Source organism: Telmatherina bonti, assembly GCF_933228915.1.
Source record: "Telmatherina bonti genome assembly, chromosome: 8".
NCBI lineage: Eukaryota > Metazoa > Chordata > Actinopteri > Atheriniformes > Telmatherinidae > Telmatherina > Telmatherina bonti.
In genome coordinates, this window is record NC_136626.1 from 16,204,911 (window position 1) to 16,228,583 (window position 23,673).

The following is a 23,673-nucleotide window of genomic DNA, read 5'->3' on the forward strand; positions in this document are numbered from 1 at the left end:
TGCCAGGACAGGGGGGTGACAGGGTTGTTAAGGTGAGAGAGTTCATTTCCAGAGTCTTTCTCATGGTGATTACATTGGCAGCTTCTACTGGTAACAAGACTAATGGGCACACACATGCACTATCGTGCACACACAAACACATACACACATACACACCTCTAATTTATTGTCTGTTGTTGAATTAAAAATAAAAAAGACTGAAAATCTGACAACAGAACTTGCATTTCTGCTATTAAATGCTGATAAAGTCCTGCAAAAAGGACGAACCAAGTTTCATTTGGGTTGGCAGAATTCTATTACCAAACAGCATTGCAAGAGGCTGAACATAAGTTGAATCAATTTTAATCAAAAACTACAAATAGTTCTTACAACAGCTTAAATGTTGTCTGAGTCATTACTAAAAGGGATCAAAAACAGACCCCAATGCATCAGCAGTAAGACTAAAATGCATCACAGCCGCTGTAGAAATGCTGGTCAGTTTCTATTGACAATGTGTAACAAATGAGTTGGTCCTCGTCCAAATTGCATTAGTGTGACAACAAGTGCCCAGAGATTTGGAGATGATTGTATTAAAAATGTGAAAATTTGTTGGACAACATTTGGACTTAAATTTGGTTCTTTTAACATCCTAGTAACGCCACCACCCTCTCCTTCCTGCCTACATATAATCATTTGCGGACATATACCGTTATTGTTGTGCTATTTCACATTTGTAACAATATAGCGTTAAGAAGCAAGTAATCCAGAACAATTTGCAAAGAAAAGCTGAGTCATGTAAGGATTTTGGAGCATTGAGAATCATGTACTTTTGTAAATTTTTGACATGCAGGACAGTTCAACATTATGCAAAATGTCAGCATGCCATCATTATGAAAGGTGAACGCCTTTGACATTTTGTGGCCCTGAAAGGGCAGAAGTTGCATTTATTGAGCCAGTGATGTGAGACTATTTACGTATTGCACTTGTATTCCACAGTCAGTTCATTTTGCTAATTCATCTATTTTACATACTGGTATGATACTAAATGTGATACTTCAAGGAGCTCTGCTTGTTATCACCTACATGGAGTCTGTTTAAACATTTCCTGTTTTAGGTTTGAATTATTTGGGGAGATGGGAATCTGTGTAGCTTACTACCAGCTGTTATTAGTTTTTAACTTATTTAGACATCTGATTTTTCAAGAATTCTAGACTTTTTTTTGCCTATTAGAAATCCTTGATGTTCTCATCTATTTTTCTACTTTTTCATTCTCTCTATTACCCTTTTCTCATGTGTGTGTCCTGGAAATTAATCTCAGAAGATCAAATTTCCTGAAATCTGTCTGAGGAGATGGATGAGAGGGTTGCCGGGGGAGCTTGTAACATAAAATTGTGAGATGTTTCCCTAAGACATACCAGCTCCTGGGAAAAGTAAGCACATCAGACATCACTTGGTATTTTTAGTGAATTTTCATTTAGAGGTCTTTATCAGGTAACTGGACACGGATATGTACATTGACAGATACAAGGTGAGGGTGATAAGGAAAGGAATCTCTACTGCAAGACGACAGCGAGAAGAGGAGCCTGTCCTTTTTGCTTAAAATTAACTTCTGCAATGTAATTGTTTTCTAACTGATGGACACCAGAACCTTGAAATTCAGACCAAACTTAAGCATTTGACTAAAGAAATATTTGGACAATGTTCAGGGAAAATTATGTAAGCTATAAGTCTTGAATACCACAGAGACTCGCAGCAAGGCTACTGTTCTACATGCCAGCGATTCAGAAGGTTATACCTACCTCTCTACAACATCTTGGCCGCTCCAACATGTGTGCTGCTCAACCTCCATCTCACTTTCACAAAGCATCTCTGGCAGCTCAGAGAAAAACCACTGGTACCGCTGGATGGAGCCCTCAAACTCCCTGAAAAAGTTGTAAGTTGTGCACAGGTAAGTTATTATGCTCAGTGATTCAGGAAATGCTTTTGTTTTTATTCAGACACATCATGTCAAATTCTCTGACTTAGTGAAAGTCCTTTAATAGACTCCAACAGACAAGAGGTAGGGAATTAAACCCAAAGCTTATTAATATGCCCCGTAATAAAAATCTGATATTTTATTAGTTGTTTGACTCAGGTTTACTGTTGCCATAGTTAAGTCAGTGGAAGAATGATTTATTTGAGCTTATATTACAAAGAACAAATTCTGCAAAATTAAAGTAAATTTACAAGTGATTAGACTTAATTAAATATCAATTAACTAATGACTGAGAAAGCTCTGACGCTTCACTAAAAAAAAGAAAAAATATCACCTGGACAATTTCTTTAGGCTTCGACTCTTGTCTCCTCTAGAGCCTTTAAGAGGGAATGACCTGCAGACAAACAGACAAATCCAATCCAATTTAATCTCATTCATTTGTAAAGCACAACAGAATCTTAATCGATATCACATCCATTCAGAATTAAAACATCTATGTAACTTACTTTTTGGACTGCAACTGCAAAGGCCGTCGAATTGAGGGAGGTGAAGTCACTGATGATCTCATTAATGGAGTTGTGAGAGTTGTCGTTTGTGGGTGAGCTAACCTAACACTTGCTATCATAAGACCAGGTCCCTGGGGTCCACACACTTTCTCCACCTGTGGTGCACACAGTTTGTTTGGTTACAGCAAATGTACAGCCCATCAGATAACATCAGCTTTTCTCTTTGTGTTTCATGTTCTGAACAAATTTGTATATGAATAGAACAAACAAACAAATAAATAAATAAAGGGACAGGATGCAGAATTTGGGTTTCCCTGCACATTCTTATTTTTGTATCAAAAGACATCAATTTACAAGTTTACCAAAAGGTTTGGGTAAAATGGAGCAATCTTATCGAGATGTGCCCACATATTCTGTCAATGTCAGAACAGGAAATCACAGCTGGGAGACATGTTTCTCTGAAGGAAAAAAAAACGAAGCTGTGCTCAAACTATCAGCCAGAACCCCAGCAACCTTGATGCTGATTTCGCATCAATGCCGATTGGAGCCAAATATAAAAACATTCAGCAACTGCGTCATATGACACAGTGGTGGCGTTCATTGAAACACTTTCTCCTTTCCTTTAAAAAATCGAATGTAAGCAGCTGTTAGTGGACTGTTTCGCCTGTGAAAAAGGCTTGAGTAACATCTTTTTAAGTCTTGCACCTCTATTTGTTCTCTCTTGTTTGAGAGATTTTCATTCATTCTTCAAGCAAAAAGCTTCTTGCTCTGTTGCACAAACTGTCTACTTTTAACCTTCAAGCGTTTGACAAATGATTTCTTCTTGATATCTAGATCTGACTGTTTTTTTTTTAAGTGAGTCCATACTTGCCTTTTTCCTTTAAAACATCCCCCCATACCATTGGATGCAACATGCCATGGTCAATCTCTGCTTTGTTAGCAGCTGGTTCATAGTTTAACATATATCAGGTCTGTTCAATGTAAATTTCTTAGGCTGAACTTTGGATCAGACTAGACCTTCTCCAACCCTTCAGAATCTTCTTTTCCTGAATGGTCTTGAGGGAAGTTTGTTTGTGATTTCCACTGCACAAGTTTTACATTGTTCTCAACTGCGCCATCACTTCGACATCACTTCTCTCTCAAAATTCATGTCGCAGGCATTTTCCAAATTTTCACACAGCAGGCATAATCCACACAACTCAGCTGAATTTTAAGCAACTAGTCTTTGATAATGTCTCAGATGAGGAAGACGTGTGATCAAATATTTAGTGAAGTGGTATTTTCTTAAAAGGTTCAATTAAAATGCTTGTGTATGTTTGTTTACCTCTCAGGAATCTACTCCACTAAGTCCACAATGTTCTTTCAGTGTTGGACCGTGACTCTATCTTTTCCTCCAACGGTGTGTGCATGCATGCATGTGTTTGTGTGTCTTCCGTTTGTCCACAGATTAGCCACAGAAACTTTCTCATCACTCAGAAGCAAGCTGCATTCTGGGTATTGGTTGTCCCGCCAACCACAGTCTTTGTCTGGCACTGGATCTGTATTCACATTCACATACACATTCATGTGGACACACACAGACTGAGGGGAACCCCAGATTCACTGAAGAATGAGGCTGTTTTTAGCCCATCTAGGTACAAGGCTTTTTGTAAGGATATCCAGCTAGCAAGCTGAAAGAAACCCAGTCTTTCTCACTCTGTGTCCACAATTCAAATGACTTTATTATTAGGGAATATAAGTGATGATGTTTAATGAGCTGTAGCTTCTTCTGATTTAGTTTGATCCTATTTAATATCTTTAATCTATTTATTTTTTCCTATAGAGGCTGATATTCATGTAAAAAAAAAAAATTCTTTTAATAGGAAATTAATGCACAGGGAAAAGTAATCCCTTTACTACCACACCACTCCTTTTACTTACTGTGGCTGTGATGCGTGGCCCATGCAGTTGTGCGTGCAATATAGCATCATTCACATGGTTTCGGACCGCTAATAGAGCTAACTCCATACTGTTGTGGTTGCTGCTGGTTGATAACGTAGCAGCCAACCGCTGGAGCAAAACCACCAAACTTCCCCAAGGGGCACCTAGCTCAGATACACCCACCTAGAAACAGAGAGAATGGGGAAAAAAAAGAGATTCAGAAAAACAGTAAGGTCAAATGAAAAGTCTTAAGGGTCGAGGTAGAGCTGAGAGGGGGGCTGTGAGCGTCATGGTGGATGATTAACATCGAGCAAACTCCGAGCTAACCTGGAGATAACAGGAGCTAACCAGCTCACGGAGGTAAGCGAGCTAACGCTAAGTCATGTTGCTAACCGGCTAAAAACTGCAGTTGTTCTACGCTCTTCTGACTTGAAGCATGAGGTTGGGTACCTTTCAAACAAAAGGACACCCCCCTAAATATGCCGAAATTCGAGATTATATTACTTTTAAAGGGGTGAGTTGGAAAAAAATTCATTCCCCCCATAACAGTCATGGAGGTAAACCTGACCTATTAACTGAAAATGGATTTTTTTGAACCAGGCTGTAAACATGTTTATTTCTGCCGTGAAGTTGGTCTTTTTAACATTGGAGTCTATGGGGATTTGCTCTGTTTTGCAGCCAGCCCCTAGTGGATGAAGGGAGAACTGCAGTTTTATGCACTTCCGCAAAGGCTTCACTTTTAACCGCCGAAGGCTCCGTCCATCTTTCATATACGGTCTGTGGTAACACCCCAAGACAAGCAAAAAAGTCAATAATACACACGTTGCCATGGCAACAAGATCTCCGCCATCTTGGCATTTATGCTCACTTTTTCACTTTATGCGCATTGTATTTCTCCTTGTAAATACAATGGATTTTCACCAAAGTTAAAAGTATTTGTTACTGTTTGGTCCTTGTTTGGTCCTTAATGTAGTCCATGACTCTCGGACCCGATGGATGTCGCTTGCATATGAGAAACTCCTAACTGATCTGACAATCTGAGAACAGGCGGGAAATGAGACTCATAAGAAACTAGCAGACTTAGAAAGACTGAACTGCTTAAATTTAAGGCATAGATGGGCTTACGAGTGTGAAAGACAATGTGTGTGAAAATATATGAGTGAAAGGATAACATTTATTAAATAAAAAAAACAAAAAAAACAAAGAAAAATAGGATTTTAATTGTCTACAGTGCAAAATATTCTATTGGAAGGAAAAAGGCTGAAAACCATGGCTGTGATCTCTAAACGATAAAGTGGATGTGCACTAAATGCATATATTTCTGTAGTGGAAGAAACTGCATGGATTCAGCAACAAGAATAAAATCCTTTTGTCAATGTACACAGAACACAGGTCATAACCGATTTTTCAAGAAAGAATAAACATCTAAATCAATAAGCTTTAAAGTGATGCAGGTATAATATTTCTAACTCTAAAGATAAAATTTATGCTACTCTAAGCCTCACCCTCTCATAAAACCATGACAAATCTTTAATTTTCCAAATGATGCATGACTCAGACGAATAACACAACTTTCAGATCTTTAAACTCCGCTTTCCAGACACGCTTGACAGCCAATTGATATCTAGTATATGCATATGTGGAGCCATCACTATAGCGTTGCATCCAGAGACTGACTAGTCGCACTTTACAACCGTTACATCCGAGACGCTGCGAGACGTTTAGCTTCACACACTGCATTGCATACTGGCAAGCAGATACAGATACTGGCTGTTTTTTGACTGATTCAGCCAGAAAATATTGTTGAAGGAGAGGAGTAAAGTTAAAAAAAAAAAAAAAAAGAAACAGACAGAATAAGAGAAAAGATAAGGGTCAAGATAAGATCTCATGGTACAGGTAGGATGCAAGACGGATGCTATTTAGCGGCCGATTTAGGGCATATTAATGAGAAAATTGCAAAAGATCTGTACTGTGTCTTTGAAATCCTCACTAATACATTGACAAAAGTACACAATTCCACAGCAACCTGTACAAACAGGCTTCAATGTTAAAATGAATTATTGCCTAGTGGCCAAGCATTATTAGACTTACCAAGCATCCTCTCATTATGTTTACACACAGCCCAGTACAGGGCCGTATCAGTGTCAGTCCTCTGCAGTGTGAACAGTACTGCATCTTCACCAAGCCCCGCCCACATTCTCTGGATAATGTGGCCTTCTCGGTTGCATTCACAACCTCTCCAGCAAGCCTTAGCAGCCGACTCAGCGCTCGACCAGGCCTGAGTGCACGGGACAGGCTGCTGACGAGGAGGCGAGGATGGACTCCAAACGGATTGACATCCTGCTGTGTCATCCGCAGACAGTCATCATGATTAGTGGAAAGAGAGGACTGGGGAAGCGCTGACATGTGGCCGAACCCAGGGTTGAGCACACGGCGGTAGACCAGTGGAAAGAGATCATCGTAAAACCGACGCACAGTACTCTCCAGAGAAGAATTGGGGTCTCCAGAAAGGTGGCGTTTGATGTCGCTGAACAGCTGAATCACGAGTTGACGGCAGTCAGATGCAAGAGCGGAGTAGGCACTATCGAATAGAGTGCTGGTCAGATTAGATGTGAAGGACACAAGCGACTCGAAGGTGTCTGAAATGAAGGAAAAAGCAGGAAAAACAAAGACTGCTATTAAACAAATAACTTATTCCTGATCATATTCACAAGGAGAATATAAATAGTTAGCAAGAGGAGAACACATCTTAATCATTAAACATTGTTCTGATTCCAACATGCAACTGGAATGTAAGACAGTATGACCACCAGGAGTATTATGTTTAAAGAATATGACAGCAACTGCATGTGAAGTGTGAAAATTGTATCTGAGGGAAACAGATCTATGTGAAGAGAGAATATTTCTAATCAATTAGTTTTCATTAATACCCTTAACTATCATCTTTAGCCAACCAGGGAGTGACAAATTTCACTGAGCATAAAATAATAAAAGTATGAACATGTGTTTATTCACAATTGTTTCATGTGAATAATTATAACACTTGCAGAAAATAATGCACCCAAACCATCCCTCTTTCCTACCTAAAAGGATCCTGTGGCTTGTTACAGGAAAATGTCAATGGTACTTGCTGGCAAAAAAAAAAAAGTTGTTTTGTCTAATCATCATGTCACCGTTGTGAAAAAAAAACAGGATTTTTGATAGTCATTCTTTCGAAGTTCTCTTTTAATTATTTCAGATAAAAAGATAGGATTAGAAATAGCCTGGAAACAAAAAAAAGAGCTCTTGTAATGTGTATAAATACTTTTACTTCTTCCCTGTGTCCTTCGTCGTCTTTAAGACGCAGATTTATCTCACGTCTCCCAGACTGGAAATCACTAAACGAAACTGTTCACTTGAACCTGGTCTGGTATTCATTTGCTAAATCTAAACTTCTATTTTTCATGTTAGTTTTGCATATTGATCCTCAGTTACGCCCAAGTACACGAACATAATGAGCCACTTGTTTGTGCCCAGTAGACATAGTCTTGGATTCAAGCAAGGGCGCTCCTACTTTATTGGATGGGTTGTCCAAAAGATAAATAAATAAAAGAGAATCAAACAGCAAAGAAATGAGCTGGAAAATGAATACAATGATCTCTACTTAATTCTTACACTGTAAAAAGGTTGCTGGTATACTGTAAAATATTCAAACGTCTGCACATTTTCATAGTATTAAGTAGAGTACTATAAAAAGTTTTTAAAAAGCAACATATTAAACATACATTTACATCCTAAGTGACCTTGGACTGACTTTATCCTGCCGCTTCCCGTCCAAAATAGCTCCAACTTAATTCATCCCTGAGCTCGTTTTCACTGCCCTGTTATCTTTAGTCAGGTGATAATGAGAGGCCCAATTTCATGATCTGCTCTGTTTCCTATGTCAGACCGGGTCTAAGAAAGGGGGCCAGCAGCCTCCTCTTTTTACAGAGGCTATAAGTCCACGATGACAGACAATGTGTGTTTCAGAAAGTTGCCAAATAAAAAAAAAGGATGATGTCAGTCTGAAGGTATCCTGACACACACCAGCACAAATCTATCCATGAGCTTAACCAAGACAGCCAGTCATTGTTCACGTTTGTGCCTCAGTACTTGCAGCATTTCAGGCTCACATTTGATGTCACCCGATCCTCCAAGTAACAGCAGCTTTTTAAAGAATCGATCAATTTATAGCTCCAATTGACAAAAGGTAGCAGCGACATTTTAGCAGCTGGGTTTGGAAGAATGTTTATTATGCTTATTAGAGGATGAGGTGCTGAGCATCTGCAGATACATTCTTTAGCTTGAAACTTTGAGTGAGGGTCTCAGTTTATGTATTTGCATACTCATGTCTTGGCAATGGCAACCCAAGTAAAGAAAGGATCAAGTGACACAGCAAAGTTTACCCACACGGGGTCAGGTGATTAGCTCTTTACCCTTTGTGATTGGGCAGCTGCAGTGTGGAAAAGAGGGCAAGCATGCAGGCATATTCACACACACACACACTGAAGTAATCCACAGGGTGTAAATAAAGCCTGACTACAACCGCTCTGGGCATGTTTTAGTTTCTCCAGTGGGTTATAATTGCTGCACTTTCATGAGGGGATCCTTTGAGGCTCAGCTCAGCTGCTCAGGAACATCCATGTCTAGAAAATGTCATTTATTCAAGATATGTTTAATCTATATCACAAAAAAAACTATCATACGCACATTTACATATCTATTTTTTTCTTTTACGGTATGGTGTAAATTATGATACATACAAGGCGTTTGCCAGGTTCTTCTCAGCAACTCTTAAAAAAGTCAATAATAAAAGTCTTGTGCATAAAAAAATTGCTGCAGTGTTCAGACAAAAAGAAAAAAAAAAGATTTATTGCAAGCATATTAAATCTAACATTTAGCTTGAGGTGAGTAAGGAAATATCCTTTTAGCAGAGCGATTGAGTATTTTAAGTGATTAAATCTCAATGTTTTAAAAAAGCTCAATTTTAAGCTTGTGCAGCAAATTTTGCACTTGTCTTTCATTCCTTGCTGCAGTTTTGGCTTTGTTCAGCCCCTCTTTGTGTATGGGTGTTTGGCATTAATTATACACACAGATGCTTTAGCCATCTATTGGGCATAAATAGCAGCTGAAACTGAGCCTGTATATTCAGATGTAGTTTAGGGGGAATGGATGAGTACAGGAAGGCAGAGGAGCTAAAAGAGAAAAAGAAAAAACTTGAGGTAGATGTTTGCCATGTCTGTCTACTGGGTTTCATCAACTTTACTATTCTCATAATCTCCACACTCCATGAGCACACACACACACATGCACACATCCGTGCACTCAAACACATACAAACATGAGGTCTCTCCCTCTCTCTCTGTGTCCCTCTCTCTCTCACTCATAGACACACACACTTGTTCACACACACCGGTGAATAGTGTTGAAAGACAAGTGGACAAGCAGAGTATTCTTCCTTCTATTCAGAGCAGCCCGTTAGAGACCGGCTGTTGCCCACAGCAACAACACTTTGCTGCGGATACGTACTGAATGTAAACATTCTTCGTCCCCTCGCTATCTCATTGGTCAAGAACAAAACCTGATTATTGCAGCTACAGAGAGAGACAGACAGAGAAAGAGAGCAGAGAGTTGTAACAAAGTTTTCCACTGCTCCCTCTGAGAGTTTGCTCCCTCAAAGACTCAATCGAACATCAGTTGTTTATTTGGCTAGCCACTGTGGCGCCTCACAAAATAAACTGGCCTTGCACCACCACCCTGACACAAACTAGCTATTTCATGATGAGCACACAAAGTAAGAATGACAGAGGGGCCACAGGCTCTTGACAGAACTGTGAAACCATCAAAATCATAGCTGCTAATAAAGCCACTGTGGTTTCGCCTTTAATCACACAATATGGCTGTTTGGCATTGATTAATTTAAGAGGAAACCTATAAATATTATATGGATCAGATGAGGTAAAAAAGTTTTTCTTTTTTTTTTTTCCAAATGATCAAAATATGCACAAAGTTAATTCTTATTCTTAATACCCTTGAACATATTTTATACTTTTTTTTTTTTTTAATTCAGTTGACAATTAAAAAAGGAAAATATGTTAAAAGTTAGTTCATAACAATCCCCCCTATTGTCATATTCAGACAGAAAAAAAGCATATTAAAATTATTACAACAGAACTTGGCCTTAAAAATGTGCTGTTCAAATGATTTGTCCATGTTCTGTTGCCTCTTTAATGACATATGAAGTGCTTTAATGGCAACAGAACAATTACTTCCCAGCAGGATCAACTGAAATAGACCTCCAAAACCAAGATATTACGCTAAATAACATCATTCCAAAATGTTGTAGAGTTGTAGAGGAAGGGAAGAGGATGCAGGGCAGAAGGGAGGGGGAGAGAAAAACAGTGGAAATTCACACTATTTATTCCAACTGTTGTGATGGCTAAGGTGAGATGATTAGTTAACCCAAATGGATGAACTGGAGGCGCTAACAAGGTCTCAACCTGAATACAGGCAATGCAGTATTATGAATTTCAAGCAGACATGGCTCCATGAACACATCCTGGACTCTGACGTATCTGTACATCGCTTTAAGACTTTGAAGACCCGATTCTTCAGTTTTAAAGGAGAACAGTTTAGTTTGAGCTGTAAACTCTGCCCATGGCTGTTTCTCCCACCGAGAAACGCTCCTATTATCCTATTATCCCTTATGCTCTCCTCCCACTAGACATGCATGTTATAACGCGCACATCTCATACTCATGCACAATTTTGCAGAGGAAACTTGAATCTTCCAGTGTTTTGGTTCCAGTAAATGGTTTCATTTGCAGTGCAAATGACAGCACAACAAGCCATTTCTTTCATAAGAAGTGTTAGTTTACCATAAATTACAAACCTAACTAAAAGGGCTATGACGCAGTACACAGATACAGGATTATGACATGTTATGATGTTGCAGGTTACATTACAAAATAACATTCCTACCTAATAAAGTAGGATATAATCGGCCACTGAGACTGAACGTGATGATTTGATGTAAAGCAGTTTGCGTTGGTTGTTTCATATAAAGTTTGACTGCACACTAAATGCTAACGTAGCTTAGTTATATTACGGTGCAGTTATGTATTATAATTAATAAACATGAGCTGCACGGTGGCATAGTGGTTAGCACTGTGGCTTACATTAAATGATCCAACAGCCAATGACTGATTCATTTGAGGCAGGTGTGTTACTGAAGGGATACACGGAAAACCCGCAGGATTGTGACGCTCGAGGACTGGACACCCCTAGTATAGAGACACAGAGGTTGATGCTGTAAAACCACCAGAGGTAGAGCCAGCAGCCAACAACATGGTCCAGGTACAGAGATTTAAACAAGCTTTATTCCTTCTTTAGTCACTCCTGCAGTTTTTAACCTTTTCTACTGTTTTGCTTTATATGCAGTGAAAACCAGCGGAGGAAACCCAGCTTTCACCCCGGTGGTCATGCTATTCTGTTTACAAGATCTGTTGTACAAAACACAAGGAGACGCGGTGCGGTTGGTATTGCAACACCCCTCATTTAGCAAGCGGTAGAGAAACACCATCAGAGAAAGTTTAGAAGCTCGTTAACATTAGCAGCTTCCACTAACTAAAAAGGCCTCAACTCGTACATGTGCATAATTACAGACGAGTATTCGGGCCACTAAAGAAAAAATAATAATTGCGAGAAAATAGAATTCTGGCGTTTTTCAGATTTTTTTTTTTTTTGTGTGTAGTGGCCCTAATACTGTTCTGTACATAATCAATGAAAAGTTTTTCTTTCTTTTTTTTTTTTTTTTGTGTAGTGGCCCTAATACTGTTCTGTACATAATCAATGAAAAGTATTTCTTTTTTTTCTTTTTTTTTTCTGAATAAAATTACCTTTTTTACCACATTATATATTGTGTAAAAAAGCATCTTTGTTAACATGATTAAAATAAAATTAGGTATACTTCCTTTAACCATGCTTGACATGTTGATGTAAAAGGATCCAGAAAGTTTACCTGTGCTATTCTGGTCTCAATTTATATCATTCCTGGTACTGCTGAAGACACAGCCTGTGATATCACCAGCTCTGCCATTGCAAGGCTCCAATCACAGCATCCCAATGCATTCATTCCAATCTCTGGAGACTCCAATGACGTCTCCCACTCTGCAACTTTACCAACATTTTAATGGGTTGTCAGCTGCTCCAATGGAGAAAATAGGTATCTTATTTTAGGCAAATTTTAAAAATGCACACAGTTCCCCTGCACTGTCTCGTTTAAGAAGATCAGACCATAATCTGGTTCTTCTGACATTCATCGTTCAGGAGCAACCAGTCATCTATTAAAACCTGATCTAATGAAGCTGAAGATGCTCTGACAGGGTGCTTTGACGCCACAGACTGGAATGGCCTCTATGAACCACATGGGGAGTACATCAATGCCATGACTGAGTGTGTGACGGATTATATCAAACTCTGTGTGGACAGTATTGTCACAACAAAAACAGTGAGATGCTTCCACAAAAATAAGCCCTGGATCACCAGTGACCTGAAAAAGCTGCTAAACATAAAAAAAAAGAAAGCCTTCAGAAAGGGAGACGGGGAATTACGGAAGACAATGCAAAAACAAACAAAGATTCAGAAGTGCAAGAAAGACTCCAGGAAAAAGTTTAGAAGTCAGCTGCAGCAGAACAGCATGAGGGATGTGTGGTCAGGAATGAAAAGATCACAAGCTTCAAGTTAAAGAGGGATCAGACTGATGGAAATGTGGACAGAGAGATGAACATGCTCTTCAATAGACCACCCCCCTCCCCCCACAATCTTTCCTGTCACACCAACACTCTGTCACCTTGCAGCTCAGTGATGGATCTTAACACACCCTCATCTCCCTTGACAGCAGAAACACTGAGATCTCATCTGCCTCCGCCTCTAGTCTGCCTGTTCCCTGCAGTTGGGTGAAGAATCAACTGGAAAAACTGGACCAGAACCAGGCCACATGTCCAGATGTCAAACCTGGAGATTCTGAACACCTGCTTAAAACAACCTATATATTAGATTCTTCAGCACCTTTTCAGAACCAGCTTTGGAAAAGAGACAGAGAGAACAGAGACAAGAAATTCTTGTTCCAGTTTCCAAAAATCCCAAGTACCTGAACCAAGTGACTGGAGACAAGCTGCCCATCTCACATCATCAAAGTCCTTGAGAGTGTCATTGGCTCATCGCACCAAGTAGGTGAACACCTTTCAAGATCATTCCAGTTTACAGGTTGTAATGAGCTTGGGGCGGAAGACGCCATCATCTACCTGCTTCAGAGAGCCCACTAAGGCAGAACTTTGAGGATCATGCTCTTTGATGTCTCAATCGTACTTTATACAACTTAGCCTTCTCTATTGTGTGAGAAGCTCCTTAAATCTCCGAAACCATCTGGATTTATGACTACCTTAACAGCAGACCAAAGTTTACGAGACTGAAAGGTGTGTCTGAGATGGTGGTCAGAAGCAATGGAGCACCACAAGGGGCAACACTCTCACCATTTTTCTCAACTTTGTACATCTCAGACCTCCAATACGGCTCAAAGTCCTGTCATCTGTAGAATCACTCTAGCGAATCTACAGCTGTAGGATGTATCAGTTGGACAAAAAGCTGAGTACAGAGAACTGATAAATCAGTTTTTATGTGGTGCGGAAATAATCATCTTCTTTCGCATACAAGCAAAAGAAAAGAGCACTAAATCCTGGGCGAGGAGGTGGAGGTGATGGAGGAATTGACTAAGCCAGATGAAAGACAAGACCAGAAATGCAAGGCAGAAGCATCTACAAGACGGGACAAAGCTGGTACTCCTTAACAAATCCGATATCATTGGCTCCACCTAAATGCTGCACATCTTCTACAAGTCTGCTGTGGACAGAACAATCAGCTTTATAGCCATCTGTTGAGGTGGCCGCACCAGAGCCAGAGATTTAAAGAGACTCAACAGACTGATCAAGAAGGCTGGTTCTGTGCTGGGAATAACTCTGGGACTGCTGGAACTGGTTAACAAGAAGAGAATGCTGCACAAGCTGCTGACAGTAATAGTGATTTTTTTTTTTTTTTTACATCCTAGAAAACACAGTGACGAAACAACAGTGTGTTTAATGTGAAGCTTTGTTAAGTCCAATGTAAAACAGAAAGGTTCATTTCTACCAGCAGCCAGCAGTGCCTGGAAAAATACATTATCTTCTCATTAATTATTGCTTTTATTTTAAAAAAAAAAAAAAAACCTTCAACATTGAAATATCCCTCTTTTCCCTGTTTTTGTTTGTTTGGTTTTTTTTTTTTCATTTTTCCATTGCATTTCTTTCCTCTTACCTTGAAAAGCCTTGGTGTGTCCAGTAATCAGGTACTTGAGTTCAAAACTGTAAGATCGCATTTTTTGATGTGTCTCACTACGAACAGCTGCAACGTAACTGTCCTCCATTTTGCTGGTGCAGCAGCTTGGCCCAGAGTGGACACACACCCGAAGAGACTCCCCTAAAATATGGAAAGAGCAACAATAACAAAACTGGGCACATTACTGGTGTTTTCAGATATTCTCTCAGCAGCCTGGGAAAAACTTTTCTTATTTTGAAGTTTGAAACATTTTGAAATTTCTGGGAAAAACTGCATCTACAAATTAAGAGTAATGTTTGTTATTTGGGAAACAGGAAAAGATTTTAATACATTGTCATCTAAATTTCATGTAAAGAACATGGCCGACGCTTGGTGTTTGCTTTACATGATTTTTAGTTCTTCAAGCAGCACTTCATCTGAAACATGCAGTGATTTTCAGGATTCTGTCATGGAAATCACTGAACGAGCCCAGGAACACTTCCAGTAACCATCATGAAAAGAAGAAGCCACATGTGAACTATCCTAAAACTATCCTAAAATGCAGCACTATTTTCTTATCGTGTAAAATGGACTGAAGCAAACAGGGACTACTACTGTTGGGTCAAAATTTGAAATTATTCATTGAAATAATTGACACTGTGTCTTCTTGACCCCAGAGCTCAGATGAAAAGTTCAAAAGTCCACATCTCTGATGGAGAAAAAATTTTTTCATCCCATTAATTTTTGAGGAAAAGAAATCAATTCATTCTGGTTTAATTTGCATTTCACATGGTAACAACATGTAATAACCTGCCTCACATTAATGAAAGGTCTTTTCAATCTGTAGTGTACTTTTCCTTTATTTTACTCTTGCTTCATGTGTGTAAACTACTACAGATGCACTAAAGACGCGAATGATTAATTCCTAAAGTTGGTTGTAATCATTAAAAAATATTATGTTTTCCTCATTTCTGAACATCAAGCGGCTGATAGGACTCACCCCTGTTGATTAGTCTATCGATTTAAGGATTTGTAGTGTGTATGACCTGAGTGAATAATGCACTGTGTGCCTTCAGGGAGCTGACAAGATGTCATGAGTTGTGGGTAGCACTTCACAGCCGCACCGGTGTGTGTTTGTGTGTGTATGCGTGGAACGGTCGGACTTTGATGGACTATTGTAAGCCAAGCTGTCAAGCAGCTGACTGAGATCAAGAGGAAAGAGAGATGAGAGGAATGGATCGTGAAGATATGTGGCACACACCAACATCAGATCCATAGACCGTACGACCACTCACTGATAATGGAGCACATTGTTGACATGTTTATTTTCTGTTATTGTGCTGCATTTTGGAAAATGTTTTTGAAAGTTGTACCCAGCCAGACGTCATTGGAGAAAATTCTTTAAGACAACTGCATGAATCATAGAAACTGTAACGGTTTTAATCTGAAACAGTTACAGAAAACTGCCAGTGCACTGAAGACCCGCCTGCCTGGGTTTTCACCCTGCTGTCATCTGACATATTACAAAAAATTTTCCTGCCATACTGGAAGATGTTTCTTAAGCTTGCAGACAACTGGACTCTTGGTTACTCAAGTGAAATCATCAGAAATCTTCTAGGAAGTACACCGTGTGTCCAGGTTCTCTCTCTCTCTCTCTCTCTTTTTTTTTTTTTTTTAAATCCAATGATTATAAAGTTTAATGAAAGAACAGAAAATCAGTTCTAAAGAAAAAATACTCTTCATCATCTTCATGGAGATTGCTTGGTAATGCCATATAATCAGCAGCCAGAACAAGAAACCTCATTGTATTAGTTGTGCAAAGATGTAAAAAGATCACTATATTTCCATCAAGCTGTAAGCAATCCGAAACATGTGACACACTTGCTGTGCAGTAATAAGAGTGACATTGTAGAAATATAAACAGTAGGTTATCTGGTTACTTAGGCCACAGCAAAGTCAACAGCAGCCAAGTGACATAGTTACTGCTCTACTGATGGCTAGAAAAGACCGCCATATGGCTGCTGGAAAAAAAATATTGTATTCTATTCCTGTGCATACATAAGTGAAAAAAAAGTCGAGTTTTTACATATTGTGTTGAACAATACATCACATAATTCAAAATCTCTGCTATACACTCCACTAACTCATGATTACATTTCCCAAAAATAGATGAACTCTTAACTCAACCACTGCGAACATGATGCAGGTTTTCAAAGGCAATATAAAAAATGAACTTTTGTAAGCAAGACAAAACTGAACCACATTATTCAACGATTATAACTTTATTTTCTTGTCTATTCTAGTGACAGAGTTAAGCAGAAATACCCCCCCCCCCCCCCCCCCCACCCTATCGCTCCCCCCGTCTCTCTCTCTCTCTGTTGAGGATTCACTTCTGCAACAAGGAGCTAATCCTCTGTTGGACTTTAGCCCTGCACTTACAAAGCTATAGTGGTTTAAAATATGCAAATGCAGCACGTCCCTAAAATGCTTGAATTATTTCAAGTTTGAATAATGCAGCTGTGGGTAGCAGTGTTGGGTAACGAACTAGATTCAAATATAAGATAATACATAAGATATGCATAAATGAATTTTCTTTTCCCATGAGGGAAACTGCTAAATTAAAGCAACAAAAAATAAGTTATATAATGTGTAAAATTACCTTAAATTAGACTAAATGAGTAGAATGGCTTCATGAATTCATTTAATGAATTTCCCTTTGGGGATTAATTAAGTATTGTTCATTTTATTTTGTTTATTATACCATGATATCCTATAACATTTATAGAATGATCACGATTAATGCACAATTAATCATGTAAACAACAAACAATAGCTGTCCTTTATATTTCACACACACACACACACACACACACACACACACACACACACACACACATATATATATATATATATATATATATATATATATATATATATATATATATATATATATATATATACATATAAGATAAGCCATGTTCGTTAAATATACGGTCTTAATCACCATCCATTCTTCAAACACTTTCGGAATCTCCACAGTATTTGGCTTATAAATAGAGCTGTTAAGATAATATTTCCAAAGGGAATAACTGACCTGTTCCCGGTCTTTCTGGCACCAGCTCCACTGGGCCTATTTGGCGCATCATGTAAGCTGTCTTTACCTCACGGCAGCTGCCTGCATCAGCTGATCTACAGCCAGCCTCGGGTAGAAAAACAAAAAGCAGTAAAATTACCCAAAACAAGTCCACGTTTTGTAAGGCTGAGCGGAACATCGCAACATGTCACTCAGGCGATTAAAGCTTGACGGTTAATATGAATTCCTGAAAATCCGACAGAGCAGTGTGACTGAAAACTTCATCTGCAGCCAGAAAGTCTGTCTGGATCCCCACTGTCAGCCTGGTCGCCCTCCTCTCTCCCAGACCCCCCTCCCTCTCTTCAGCTCAATTAGGCGACTTAATTAACATGTGCACTACAGATACTGCCAAAGTAAACAGAAAACGCATGTCTAACTGTCAATTCTTTTAAATCTGGCATCAAACAGCTATGTCATAATCCTTAATAAAAGAAAAAACGGGTCAGTGATGTAATATGAGAAAATGTGGGCATTCTGTTCATAATTCAGCCAGCTGCAAAGATAAACTAGTATTAGTTGTTTTTTTTTTTTTCTATTTGCATACACGTAAACAATGCAATATAAACAGCCTGGTAGCTAATCTTTTAAACTGATAGTTAAAGTGAAACTAAATCAGAGGAAAGGAACACTGTCGCCACCTGCTGGACGTTGTGAGCTCCACAATATGTAGGGCAATATTTTAAGTATTTGCATATTTAAACTCCTTTGCCAAGTGCGTTTTTTAATCGGACTGCAATGAAATCATGGATCAGCTTTAAAAATTGATTTTTTTTTTTTTACAAGTATCCTAATTATAATGGAGTTTTGATTTAGAATACTTGGTTAATATACTTTATTAATAATTTTGTTTTAATTTTAATTTAATTTAAATAGTTATGAAACAATTTTGTTTTGAACTCCTTATTAAAACATTTTTTTTTTTATGCAAAAGAATCTGGGACCAAAGATGATTTGTGAGGAACAACGTGTAGGCTACGCCAAATAAATTACTCATATCAGCGGTCTTCTTCTTTTCCCTTAATTGAGAAAATACTTGACATCACATAAAATAAATTCCATCGAAACTTCTGCTTCACCTAACTAGGTTTTGCCGTAATGTTTATCCAAAAAGGGCTGTTTGAACCGTACAGTGAAGTTTACATGAACGTAATGGCTACCATTTTTTTTTTTAAATTGTAAAGTAATATTGTCAAACTTTAACACTAGAAAACCCTGATGTAACTCCGAACTAAACTCTAATGGAACCTCATCATCTGTATGAAGGCCCTCGATATATACTATATTTTACGAAAGCATGTGGATAAATACCAATTAATATACCAATTGATATTGCAGTAATATACCAATAAATATTCACACACACACACACACACACACACACACACACACACACACACACACACACACACACACACAATAATACCAAAGTGGCTTCCGGGTTTGCCCCCGCTGTTAATGTGTTTTCAGTATGAAGTTAAAATTTTATTTTAAAAAAATAAAATAAAATAAAAATTTAAATTGTCACTTTGATTAGTTGTCCCTTCAAATGGTTTCTTAAAACATGATGGAAATTATTTTCTTGAGCTGATACATCAACAAAAAAGTTAGTTCCTCAAATAGTTTCATTAATTTGTTCATGTACAAAGTAATTGGTTATAGACTTCACTGACCACTTTGAGAAATAGCGACATGATATTCGAATTTATTCACGGTTGAAAGTTTTGTCCCTTTGCAGCTTTCATACATCGCACCATACTAGGTGTTCTTGCGCAACAGAATTTTAATGCTAATTTTAAATAGTGTTGGCGGGTACATAATAGTTCAGTTGACACCACGTAACTGAAATTGTCGTTTCACTTGACGGTAGTATTCATTGTAACATTCAAGCCTATCAGATAATGAAGGTCCATTGTCACCATTTCTGGCAATAGAAAAAACCAACGAGCCAGCCAGGAGTCGAACCTAGAATCTTCTGATCCGTAGTCAGACGCGTTATCCATTGCGCCACTGGCCCGTAAGAAGCCCCTCCCATTCTTTTTTTTTTCTTTTTTTCTTTTTTCTTTTTCAAGCATTCTTCAAAATCCCGTGTTCTTTCTTTTTGGGGATCTCATTGACCTAGTAGCCCGGGACGCAGATTTAACCTAAAAGATAAAAGGATCGACATCAGACAAATCTTAGCTAGCAGAAAGAAATTGTGATTTTGAAAAAAAATGTTTTGTGGTTGTGACGCTCACACTCAGGACTTCAAGCCATCACTTTTTTGTCGCTGTAAAACTAGCATAATTTCGCAAACATAACCAGAGATCGCAAGTTACACCGACGACAAATACGTGAAACCACAAGAACATGGACATAATTACAGATGGTCATATGCATGTGTAATATGCAAGTATTTTATTAATATCAATCTGTGTATTCAGCTCCTTGAAAAAAAAAATCTAAACATTTTTCTCTTCCCTTGAGCGTGTGAAAGTATTTATGTCAAATCATTATGTATTAGTTCTTCAACGGTGAGAGTAGTTTGATTCACTAATAGATATCCACTGAAGTGGATTATTTTGAAATATTGAAAGTAATCATCGAGAAACACGGTAATATTAAAGCTAGTTGTGTTAAAGTGTTGAAAAAACTTAATATGTCTTTTATTTGTTGCACCCTTAGAATGAACAATAGTCCGGCACTTCCTTCTTTGTCTTCATTTTATTTATTTATTTTTTTTCACGTTTTCGTGTCACAGATGTACACACACGTCGGTCCCTCGTCTGGAAGCCTGAGCCGGCAACTACAGCCCAGCAATTCTCACCTGAGAACGCTGCGAGAACGGAAGTCGCACACGGGCTTACCCAGTGACTTCCGCTCGCTTCACAATAAAAGCAGCGCGTTCGATAAATTGAAATATATCTATGTAATATGTACTGTGATCAGAGATACACATAGTAAAAAGTATATGGGCTGACAACATATACACTGATCACAAAGAAGTAAACGTCATATCAATAATCATAAATTCCAAAAGAACATGTATAAAACTGAATTTATCCTAACAATAGGTATGAAATTAAACTAAAAGAAAAAAAACAATTTACCATAGCAGACAATGACAAATTGAATGAAAACAACAACAACAAAAAAAGAACTGGGGGCTGTTTAATAAATGATAATTGACACAGCAGTCCTAGATAATCATTTACAGGCTAGATGTTACTCATTTTCTACTTTTTTTTGCTCTTGCCATTCTCACACAATTTCAGTAAAGCCTCCAACTCACAGTCACAGTCTTCACAGTACCAGTCACCATAATACCAGCAACGTGCCAGTGGCTTCCCATCCTTGTGGCACTTGGTGCAAACTACATCTGTCTTTTTGGAGTATTTACCCTTCATAATATCTGCCTTCTTTGTCTCCATTTTTCTCCCTCTGTACTGCTGTGTGTTGTAGGGAATAACTTGAAGAGGAGTTGTAATAGTGTGGCTTTAATATTTGAGGGTTTAGACATTGTTGCAAGCTGGGGTGCCATAATGGGCAGATGGAGCATCCTGAATAAAGAAAAATACCTGTGGTGGCGCCTAAGGCACTAGCCTCCCTTTCAGCTTCGTCTCCCCAGCAGTGCTGTGAGGCAAAACAAAAAGTTCTGAGTCAAAGTGCCAAATATAAAAGTTTGTCCTTTTGCAGCTGGAAGCTGGAAAACCCTGCTTCTGTGCCTTCCACCACCTGAGGTACCTATATATAAAAAAATAAAAATAAAAATAAAGGATATAAAACAAAACTTTCTACATAGGAAAAATATATAAGACACACACACACACACACACACACACACACATATATATATATATATATATATATATATATATATATATATATATATATATATATATATATATATATAAAATCACATCCTAACTAAACCCAACCTGTCTTTTAGACACACAACATGGAATACCTGGTGAAAACCCACACATTCACAGAGAGAACATGCAAACTCCACACAAAAGGTAAATAAAGCCTTTTCCAAATCCGGGCTGGAACTGAAGTTCATCTGAAGTCTTCATCTACCTCTATGATTTACCTCAACTTCAGTGTTCTTCAGACTCTTTAATGGCTGCACAGAGTATAAGAATTTCTTCTTACTAGAGCAATGTTTGTCTCAGGGAAGTTCGATTGAGATAAAAAAAAATCTTCAGATGTGTGTGTCTCAAATTTATAAAAGTACATTTTGTGTTTCTTCCTTGGGGTGGGCAGGCAGGCAACATCATCGATATTAGTACCATGAAAACATTGAAATCGCTATCGCTTGACAAACACCATAACAATTCGATTTTTTTTTTTAAATCCAGAAAAAACAAATCAGTTAATTAATTACTTACTTTGTAAAATTCTTTATAAAACTGTACAATGCTGCAAGCAGAAAACAAAATCTTCGTGTTTTGTTCTCAAACTCTGCTAGCGAAGAATGAGGAAAGTTGTCTGATTGGTCAATTCTTGGTAGTGGTCAGGTGGGACTTTGACATAGCTGCGAAAGACGATTGGTCGACAGGCTCAATTCTTGGTCTCAAGCCAAGAGCTGATTGGCCATCACTACCAAGAATTTCTTTAACCTACAATCGACTCTGTTCATGAACAGAGAATGGCGTAAATTCAGTTTGTTTGTTTTTTTGCTTTAAACGTTTTTTGAACGTTCAGGCAGCAGTTCAATAAAAACATACAACAATTTCTAGGATTATGTCATGGAAATCAGTGCACGAGCCCAGGAACACTTCCAGTAATCATTGTGCAAGAAGAACATGATTCACAAATGCAGCACTTTTCCTGGCTCAACTCCAACCAAAAATAAAATTAAGCAAACAGGAACAACTATTAAAGTATCAAAATATTACTTTTTGAAACCACTGACACTGTCTCTTCTGCTCCCAAAGATCAGTTAAAAGGTTATCAAAAAGCAACATCACGCCTGTCGACACTTCACAGCAGAATGGATATCTGGACTGACACGTAACCACCGCAACTTACCGCTAAGATTCAGTGCACAAAAACACTATGTATTATGGTTCAAACATGGAAGCTATATATATATATATATATATATATATATATATATATATATATATATATATATATATATATATGTGTGTGTATGTATGTTTTTGTTGTTTTGCTTTTTTTGTATTATTACTCGATACCTTAACTAGGAGACATAAAAAGAAGAGGATGATGGCAGATACTGTTGGGCGGAGGGGTTCAATCCAGTGGGTCTGTTTTAATATAGTCTGAGTTTATGTTATAGTGACATGTTTAAAAGCGTGTATGCATTACTATGGTTTAGTACCCTGACTTGATTTAGGGACGGTGTTATTACTTGGCAAAACCGTTAAACGTAAAAATGAAGAGTAGTACAGTTAACATTGAAAATCAATTTTGCTTCGCGTGGGGCTCGAACTCCCGACCTCCAGATTTTGAGCCTGAGGCGTTACACGAGCAAAATAAAGCAGCGAAGCGGCTTGAGTCGGGCAAAGAAATTCTGATCAAACCGAGTTACTTATGTTTATTAGATTTTTCCTTATTTCAGAACGATTTAGCCAAAATCAAAAGAAAATTCTTACCATTGCATTATATGTTTCTGTCACCCAATAATTTTTTGTCATATAAACCACTTTTTCACTTTTTCATATGGAAAAATGAATTGTGTTTAATTTAATTTAATTTAATTTCTACCTGTTTAGTGTCATTCTTGTCTCAATTGTCTGTGCCAACATTTGTGTTGCGGATGACTTATTTTTCCCAGGCACTGAAACG

At 38.1% G+C, this 23,673-nt stretch overlaps 1 protein-coding gene across 1 annotated transcript in view; it reads right to left on the bottom strand.

Annotated features, from left to right (window-relative positions):
- LOC306759849 (glypican-5-like) overlaps window positions 1-18,019 on the bottom strand; it is a gene marked incomplete at both ends in the record, with an annotated part of 56,881 nt that extends 38,862 nt beyond the window's left edge. Inside the window, 7 exons of the mRNA XM_079245596.1 lie at window positions 1,779-1,901; window positions 2,289-2,348; window positions 2,461-2,615; window positions 4,381-4,563; window positions 6,472-7,019; window positions 14,748-14,909; window positions 17,842-18,019. Of these exons, the coding sequence (XP_079101722.1) occupies window positions 1,779-1,901; window positions 2,289-2,348; window positions 2,461-2,615; window positions 4,381-4,563; window positions 6,472-7,019; window positions 14,748-14,909; window positions 17,842-18,019 (1,409 nt within the window). The remainder of the gene's footprint in view (window positions 1-1,778; window positions 1,902-2,288; window positions 2,349-2,460; window positions 2,616-4,380; window positions 4,564-6,471; window positions 7,020-14,747; window positions 14,910-17,841) is intronic.
- Window positions 18,020-23,673: the final 5,654 nt, after the last annotated feature.